This window comes from Myzus persicae, unplaced genomic scaffold (genome assembly GCF_001856785.1).
Source record: "Myzus persicae strain clone G006 unplaced genomic scaffold, MPER_G0061.0, whole genome shotgun sequence".
Classification (NCBI taxonomy): domain Eukaryota; kingdom Metazoa; phylum Arthropoda; class Insecta; order Hemiptera; family Aphididae; genus Myzus; species Myzus persicae.
The window spans coordinates 8,081-18,452 of NW_019100796.1; the positions used below are offsets into that span (position 1 = coordinate 8,081).

The 10,372-nt window shown below is 28.0% G+C and overlaps 1 protein-coding gene across 1 annotated transcript; it reads right to left on the bottom strand.

The window, feature by feature from the left end:
* Positions 1-1,737: 1,737 nt before the first annotated feature.
* LOC111043042 lies at positions 1,738-5,958 on the bottom strand. Its single transcript, XM_022327827.1, has 3 exons — positions 5,917-5,958; positions 3,422-3,581; positions 1,738-2,210 (listed from the first exon to the last, which is right to left on the bottom strand). Exons 1-3 carry the CDS (start codon positions 5,956-5,958, stop codon positions 1,738-1,740), a joined length of 675 nt encoding a protein of 224 aa, XP_022183519.1.
* Between the last annotated feature and the right edge of the window lie 4,414 nt (positions 5,959-10,372).

Sequence of the window (10,372 nt, forward strand, 5' to 3'; positions counted from 1 at the left end):
AGAGTGAGATATCTTTAACCTAGGCAAAGTCTTACTCTTTTTCGACTGACCACGATAACGAGTACTGGACGAGAAAGTAAGTATTACAGTGTCTTACTATCTTTTTCAAAAGTGTTTTCCACCACCAACGTCTCTTTACACACAAGATAAAATACTCTAAAATGGTCGTAAAGAAAAAACAGTAACACTTGGTTAAAAGAATTAAATATAATATATAAAAGAATATCAAAAACAAATAATAAAAAGAAACGTCAAATACTGCTGGTTAGCCACGACAATGCGTGAACCCAAAAACTGAACAGCCCCGCTCCCGTCGCAGACGTCGCCTTATGTAGTGGTAGCAATTTTGCTGATTCGGCTTGATTAAATTTTGCATCATTGTTTTGATTTTTTATAATTTTGTTTTGTATATGTACAACAAAAGTTATCCGTCGACCGGCGACCATCTACCCCACTACCATAATTAATTATACTGCATTATTACTGTCCATCTATTATGTTATCAACAATGCAACATAGTGTCCATAAATAGCTATTGATTCCTATACTCTATAGATTGTGATACAACACTATCTTGCGGGTGACCGCACACTGGTAAAGCAAAATTGACTGAAGAAATGTGAGTCATATTTAGTCATTTTGCTTTTAGTCATAATAAAGCATTGTTGTCGCACACTAGATAAAACATAGTTAGTCAAATCAATGTATATCAAGTAGTCGTCAAAATGTCGTCCGACGAGGAGGACGTTGCTATTCCTATTTTATGGTTTCTTTTAAGAGAAATTGAAAAGGAAGAAAATAAAAAAAAACTTTAGGTTCATCCTTTGAACTTGAAACGAACTGAAAATAATACAATTAAATGTTTTATTCATGAACTTCGAAATGACGAATGTAAATTTAGAAATTTTACACGAATGAGTACCGAAACGTTTGATTATATTCTAGAAATACTTAACGATGAAATTCGAAAACCTGATACTAATTTCAGAAAAAGTATCACTCCAGAAGAGAAATTATTGGTGACATTGAGGTAAGTTAATAATAAATTCTAAATAATTAGATATTAGATTCTGAGCGGAGCATAGCAAAATAATGTATTGATTTTACAATGATGTGTTTTTAAAAAAAAATTTTCGTTTATCTTATAAAATGATTTATTATTGAATTAAAATATAACATATCCATTACAACGACATGCTTGACAGATATTGAACAGCAGAGCGGTACCCATTTGTTCAACTTTTTTTACATTTTAATTTTTTCGCTCCACTCAGAATTTAAAATAGCAGGTAGTATAAAAATAATTCTTTTAGACTTGCGAATTCTCTTGAACGTATCACTTTTTATTGTTATCATATTATTATAATAAAATGAGTTAACACTAATAAGGTTATACTTAATTATACTTAATTTTTAATAATACTAAAAATGATAATTTATTATAATGAAAAATAAAAAACTGTATAAATGAAAAACTGTATTAATGCAAAATATAAGAACTTGAACTATCCGACGAGGAGAAATCTGGAGAACTCGCAATGTACTGAATTGCATTAAATTGCTGCGGTTGATGATTTGCATTTAACTGCTGATCTGGTGATAAATTAGGTATAATATTAGAATGTGGTGCATTATTGTATCTTGGCTGTCGAGAAGCTGATCAATGGTATTTAATACAATTTTTTTGAATTGACGTTGATTTTTATCATTTAATTTTAAAAAATCCGGAATAATACTTTAAAAAAAAGAAAGTTCAGGTGTATCCTCATTATTTTTTTTTGGTTGAGTTCTTGTCTTTAGAAATTCCAACATCGGTTCCACCACTCTTTCACTGGGTAACATTTTTCGATTTATTCTTGGTTTTTTAAATAATGGTTCATTACTAAATTTTTCATTTTTTGCATCTTCGGTAACTATTGTTTGTGAAACCACTTCTTGTTCAACTGTTTCTAAATTTTGTTCAGTATCTGACCCTATTGGTTCTTCAACGAAACTATCGTTTTCTAAGTTATCTATATGGGAACTATTAATATTGCTTTCCATTTTTTTGTGTTGCAACACGTAATCAGAGAGAAACAACATATTATCAAATAAATACCATTTTCTTTTTCTTGATGATGCTCCGGACCCAGATGGCAATTTTTTTTGTTCACGCAGCTGTCTTGAAAATGAATTTCGAAGCGTGGTCCATTTTGCCTTGCATTCATTAGCTGTAATTAATAAATAAATTGGATACTAATTACAATACAAATTTGTATTTATATTTTGAATTTATATTTTGTTTTATTTAATTTTTTTTATGTTTTTAGTTATTTGGCAACGGGAGAGCGATTTCAACGTCTTCATTACCAATTTCGTCTAGGTGCTACGACAATAGGATTGATAACTAATGAAGTATGTACTGCTATATGGAAATTATTATCACCCATTTATTTGCCAACGCCTAGAGAAGAAGACTGGATTACAATTTCAAATGAGTTCAATAAAATTTGGAATTTCCCTAATGGCACAGGAGCAATTGATGGTAAGCACATTGCTATTCAATGTCCACCATGTGCTGGTTCCGAGTATTTTAATTATAAAGGGTTTCACTCAATTGTGCTTCAAGCAGTGGTTGATGCTCACGCAAAATTTATAACAATCGATGTCGGGGATTATGGCCGGTCCAGTGACAGCGGAATATTTAAAGAATCTAATTTTGGTAAAATGTTACTACACAATGAATTAAATTTGCCACCACCAAGAAAAATTCATAATGACATCAATGAAGAATATCCTTTTGTGTTTGTTGGGGATGAAGCATACCCTTTATTACCATGCCTGATGAGACCTTTTCCGCGTAGGAACTTAACAAACGAAAAACGTATTTTTAACTATCGACAGTCGCGGGCAAGACGAATTACTATTATAATTATTATTATAGTAGAATGCGCATTCGGAATTATGGTTAAGAAATTTAAAGTGTTGGAAAACAAAATTGTGGTTGGCCCAGAAAAAGCTACCCAAATCGTAAAAGCTATTTGTGTATTACATAACTTAATTATGACGAGAGAGCAACATTGTATTGATATTCAAGAACTTATAAATTCTCAAGAGCAGAATGAAATAATTGAACAAGATATCAGTAGAATTAGATCTTCTAATAATAGATCTTCCACAGCAGCAATATCACTTCGAAATAAATTTACAGAATATTTTAATTCAAATAAAGGTTCTGTATCCTGGCAAAATAAATACACTGTATTATAAAATTATTAAATAATAAAGAATTGATCAATTAATAACTATTTTAATACCTACTTTATTATTATATTATTATTACTATCGTGATTTATGTAGAGTAGAAAATAAAAATATAACAAAAATAAAATCATAAAATAAATGAAATAATAGCATAATATTATAATAAAAATATAAAAACCTGGTATTTTTAGAATATCCGATATTTCTGTCCATAATTGTTCCTGTATGTTTCTGTTGCTATAATTTTTGTTTTTGTAATCATAAAGAGACTGCCGTTCTTGGACTAATGATATTAAATTTTCGAGGTTCATTTCATGCTCAATCGACATTTTATAATCCTATCGAATAAAAGAATGTGCAATCATAGATATTAAAGAATTCTGCAATGCAATGTGACACTTATCATTTTTTGAATTTCCACTGCTCGAAAAACTTTATGTGGAAATCCCAGATTAAAGTAAGTAAAATAATGCTTCAAATAAGTTTTTTAAGTTGCTTAAACATATTTTGAACTATTATATTATAGTTAAAATATTTAGTTTGTACAAATGTTATAGATATTTATATTTTTTTTCACAAATTATTACTTAAAAATAAAAACAAAAAATAAAATAAATATTTTCAATGCAAAATTACGTATTTCAGTACTTATAGATAAAGTGTATAATGTATAATTACCTTTATATTGTAGACAATTTAGCATAAATGAATACAATTTGGCATAATTTTGATATAATTATCCAGTGACTGCTTGACAATGACTAATGAAAATAGCGCAAGTTCTATTTCAATAAAACAATATTAGTCATGACTGAAGGCAAAAATGTTTTGTTTTGACTACGCTTTATCAGTGTGCGTGTATTCCATAAAATATAAAAGGTTTTATTTTTGATTAGTCATAATAAAGCGACTTTAGTCGCTTTAAAGCAGTTTTGCTTTACCAGTGTGCGGTCACCCTTAGAAAATCAACTGCGCCTTCACTAATATAATTAGCCAGCTATTATACTAATAGACTGTGGTCTGTGACATTATATAAAACTGCTTAACTGTGTTTGTTTTATGTATTATTTAGAGTTAAATTGTCTAGTTGTGATTTGTGAAGTAAGTTACTTTATAGTTTCTACTAAAAATATTTAAATATGAGTTATATTGATAAATGTGATTGCGGTAAATTAAGTTCTTCAATGAATGATTTAAATTGGAGTAGACATGTTAACTCATGTAAAGTACAACAATTTAATAGAAACTCACATGACATAAAATCTTTTTTTTCTGGAAGCAATAAAAAAAGCAAATTGACTAACCAAATTACTGATGCAAAAAATAGTAAGTACTTACTTCATTTATATAATTGTTTTATTTTCTTTTAAAATAAAACTACAGATATTAAATAAATAATTTTATCTAAATAAATAGGTAGGTATTATCGTAAATAATAAATATAAATCTTAATAATATATTAATATGAGTAATTTATTATTAGTTATGTATGTCTATCGGCTATCTCATACTGCTTATTGTACTATTACATATCTCTTGTCTTATTAGTTTTTACATTAATTTATCCCACAACTGTGAATTTGGAATATAAAATACTTAGTAAAAAAAGAGTAATAAAAATAAATAAAAAAATATGTTAGTTAATAAAGAAAGCTCTGATGAAAATTATTTTCAAAAATATACTTTATTTAATTAATTTTTTGCAAATTATAATATTACCTTTGTATAGGTAACGCATTTTTAAGTAGGTTTTTTTGTATGTGTACTTAAATTTGTATACCTACTTGGCTACTTATAAACCTATATGATAGGTACATGCAGAGTGTTTTTATGATCAATTTCCTTATTGGATATACAGCTGCGAATATCTTTGGTTTAATACATATTTTTAACTCTTATTGATTTAAATAAAGAACTAGTACATAAAGAATCTTCGATTGAACATGTCGAATGTGAACTTCAACAAGATACTGAGATAAACACATGTTTAGAAAATAAAGGTATGTACTTATATTATTGGCCCTTTTTTAAGTATCTAATTATTTATTTATATATTTGGAATTTGGAATTTTCTGCATCTTTGCCTATTATCAGTTTTATAATAGGTTAAAGGTATATATGTAACCTTCAGATAATCTCATAGTATTAGTAACTCTTTTATAATATTAATCATTATGTGTATACGAGTATTGCTTCCTCTATATACTGTATTTTTCTATCATAGTATCATAAAAATTGCTACTTGTAATGTTGGGTAAGTGTAACACCCACTTAGGTAAAATATTCATATTTTTGTGAGTTATATTGGGCTCATTACCTATAATTAATTAAGACATAATATTGATACTTTATTTTATTTGATAGATCATTAGAATAACCAAGTCCTAAGTATAATTTTTATAGTACCATAAAACTATTTACTTAGTAGTTAGTATAATTTTTTAACTGTCAACTTATATTGTAGATGATATGGATATGGATATAATGAAAAATGATCCTGCAGTTTTTGCTAATATGTCTTTTTTTTGTCACCGGAAATTAAAGATTACATCTTCAAATTTGGCCCTTGTCAACCGTTACAAAATAATTTTCCTAATAAAATATTTCCATTTGATATTAACAAAGAAAAAATAAAGAGAAGCTTTAATGATAAACATTATTACAGAATTTTACCTGACAAATCAAAATGCCATCGTGATTGGTTGTCCTATTCATTAAGCAAAAATAAAATTTTTTTTATACATTGCATGCTTTTTGGAACCAATTCGCATAGTAATTTAGAAAAATCTTGGACCAAAGAAGGATTTAATAAATGGAAAAATTGTTCATTTGCTGTTCAAAGACATGAGTTAACTCCAGATCATGTAACATCATCTTTAAAATTTAAGTTACATCAAAAGAATTTACCAATTTTACCTTCAATTGAAAGTAATAGAAAAACTCAGATAGCAATGAATAGAAACGTTTTATTAGAGCTTATAGACATTGTTATGTACACGGGACGTCATAATCTGGCATTTCGTGGGCATTGTGAGGATTGATCTTCAAATTCCAGAGGTAATTTTAAGGACTTAGTTATACTAATGTCTAAAAATCCAGGACCATTAGCGGAACACATAAACCGTATTCAACAAAATGGAAAACATGAAACATCTTTTGTCAAATCCAGCTGATTGAAGCTATTGCCGAAGATATTTCTTTTCAAGTACGGTCATTTATTAAAGCTGTAAGAATGTTTAGCATATCAATTGATACCACATTTTATGAATCTCGTAAGGAACAAATATCATTTATAATACCACAGATTAAATGAAACCAGATAAAGCACTCATGAAAGTCGGTAATATGTAAATAAATTTTTGTACTTCTCAAATCAGTCTGGCTAGGAAAGGAAAAAATAAATTTACCATATTTCATGAAACTGGTCATATTGTACGCTATATGTTATCAAACATATTTCATGATAATGTTTTGTTTATGTGACATGACGCGTGTATGTTCTAGTTTATGTGTTTGTTTGGTCACGTGCTTAAAATTTAATTTTTATAAGTACTTGCAAAATTGTTGTTAACTTTTCATAACTATTTTATGATGGAAACAAAAAAATGGGAAATGGCTCGTCATGCGCAGTAAAATACTGCAACTATAAGTCGAGAACAGTTTTTGTTAATTATTTTACTATGCCAAAAAATACAGAAAGGTAAATAGCATTATATTGTATATTTTAATTTTAACTTAACTTACTAATTATTTTATTTTTTAGACGTTCCAAGTGGATAAAGCAATGTTCGCCTGAATATGTTGATAAAAATGCATTTGTTCAGAACCTGAGAATATGTAGTGAATATTTTGAAGACAAAATGTTCCTTAATGTTCAAAAAAAAAAACAGGCTGACTGATTTTGCAGTTCCAACATTATTCAGTGATGAGATATCATTAGATGTATCTTGGACCTCAATTCAATATTATCATTTAAAACATATATAGTTTAGATAGCTCACTGTCTAATATTTGGCTAAAATAGGTTAATTATTACTTATTAATGTATTAATTTAACTCTCACTAATTTTAGATGAAATTCTTGCTAAAAGAGAATCCGAGAGTGATTCAACAATGAATGAATGAAATGATCTATCACGACAAATGGCATGCTCAAGCCCAATTTCATGTCCTATTACAAGTGAGTTAATATGATAATGAATTAAAGATTTCTGAGAACAGAGCTAATGTAAGCTCCTCGTTCTAGGTTATTTAGTCAATCATTTTTCTTTCATAAATATGTTATTAATTTGTATTTTTTTTATTTTTAGGCTCATCTTTAATTAATACCTCTGACTCTTCTTCTCAGACTCCAGATCATTTGTCATATTATACACCCAGGAACATTTTGTTGAGATCGGAATTGAAAGAAGCAAAGGAAAAAATTAAGAAAGGAGCATAAATGAACCTTGCTACGTTTCTGATAATATGACTCATTGTATTAGGTAGTTAAAAATAAAAACACCAAAGGATGGTAATTATGTAAAAAAAATAAAAATAATAAATTCAATGAAATATTTATTTTTAACTTTTATTACCAGTGGCATGCTTAGAATTAATGTCCATATCAATGAATTGTTAAGAGGATGCTACACTTTCACTGTTATGTTTAATATTATAAAATTTTCAAGTAACAATATACCCTAGTGAATCTCATTGGTTTTGTTACAAGTCGGTTAACCGTAGCCTCGTACTAGTAGAGTTTGAAAAATAGACTTACACACGTCTTTTCAGTTATAAAGTTTTATTGCGTTGAACTTGTACAGGCAATGATACTGTCCATTCTCCACTCCCTGTCTTACAATCTTAATGTTCCTTATATCTAAACTTATATAGGACAACCCCTCCTATACAAAAAGTGCTTACTCGCAGTTTCGGGATTGTACCTGTTTACACTAATTTACAATAATCATTTCATTTCGTAATTCTAAATGTTTTATAAATACTACATTTCTAATTTGTTTATTAACTGCTACATCCTTACTCACTTTCTATGTTTAATAATACCAATTCATAACAGTTTTTTTTAATAAAATTTCAATTTTAAAGCTAGTTATATATTGCGTGTACATTTTAAAATAAGTATAACTCCCATTTAACCAATGAATCACTCAGAATGTATATTTTTCTATGTTATGTGTTTTTAAGACGAAGACAACGCATGCTAGTTAAAAATATACCACTTCAAATTAAATTTACATAATTATTAATGAATAACCCTTGATTTTATTTTCATTATAACTGCATTTGAATTAATTAATATAGGTATATATTATATAGTAAATATATTATGAGTAAAAAATCATACTCATTTTTAATTAGGTAGGTGTAAGGTAGGTTATCGCCTATAAGTACAATTAATATATCTACTCAAAAGTTAAAACCACGTTTAAAACTAAAACTGTATCATAGTTTGTCAAAGCAAAGTGTTATTTTAGCATCGTTCTAATAAAATCAATAGGTAAAAACAATTTTCTATAGATACCTACCTACATGAATTTCTTTAACAATTAGAATCCTTATTAGTACTAATACCATGCATTTTAAATACATGATAATATTTAATTATTATTCAATTCTTATCTAGCACTCGCTGCTAGAGGTTGCTCGTTCGTAGTGCGTTAAATATCGTTAAAATCTTTTGTCGTATTTGTGCCATTGTTATCTTTATTATTTTTATATCGTACCATGCCTTGCGGTAAGTGTTATACTAATATTTTCCCAGCTAAATCGGTGATCTGTACAAACTGTTGTTCAACTTTCCATCCAAATTGTACAAAACTAAAAACATTTACAAACTATTAGGCTGTCAAAGAAAGTTGGATTTGCGATCCCTGTAATGAAAAAATGAAAAAAAATGTATCACGTAAGACTTTAGAAAACGAATTTCAAAAGTCACTGCGACCTGCGACGACATGTACGACCTTGTCTCGGTTAAAACAGACTTGAAGTTAGTGTTCAAAAGAATTGAATCTCTCTCAGACAATATGAAGACTTTCGAAAAATCAATAACTTTCTGTTCTGATTCAATTGATGAATTTGGGTCTAAATTAGAAAGTGTTATAAGCAAAATCTCTGAAATGGAAAATAAAGTGCAAACTTATGAATTACGTTGTAATAAATTGGAGAACGAATTAAATATTCTAAAAGCGACAGTTAATAGTACTGAACAATTGACCTTAGCCAATAATATAGAAATTAGTGGAATTCCTAAAACACCTAATGAAAATATTTCTGAAATAGTTAATACTGTAACTCTAGTGTTGAACTGTCAGTTAAATAGAGACGACTTTATTGATTCCTTTAGGAATAAATCTCGTCAAAATAATGATGGAAGAATAGTACAATTCAACTCAAAAGCTACTACTAACTAAAAAATAATAAATAAAAAAAAAAAAAACATAAACAGATATAAAAATAAATTATAATAATAGATAATTAATGGATATAGAAATTCAATCACTTTATAAAATAACAAATGAACGACGAAACTACCGACTCGGGAAAATCTAATGATAATGTAAATACACCTATACTCTCTTCAAAAGATATCAATAAATTACTACAACCTCAATTAACACGTTGGCTACCACGAGGGTGCTCAGGTTCTCTCATCGTTCCTGCTTTAGCGTACCATGATAATTTTTAAATATTTACATGAATATACCAAATCAATAACTCATTAATTATTGATGATACAAAAAAATGCCTCAGATGAAAAATAATTTATTTTGTATGCCTACTAATTATCTATCAATAAAAGAACCCAGGTACTCTCATGGTACACAAATGATACAATTGTGTATAGGGAACATTGAGAGAACCCAGGCCCTCTCAGTATATATTATTTTCTTAAAATTTAGGTTATAGATTGATTATTGCTCCATGAACATTTGTTTTCTAATTTTTCTAATATTTATTTATCATTATCGTATGCACGTGATAACTGTCATTGTGTGATATCATAATAATATTATCACCAGATCGCCTTATCATTGCAATAATTAATAATTATGCTAACAAAAAATAAATACCTAATTAGTAATTGAACATAATTTCAAACCAAAACGTAATTTTTTAAACTTACACC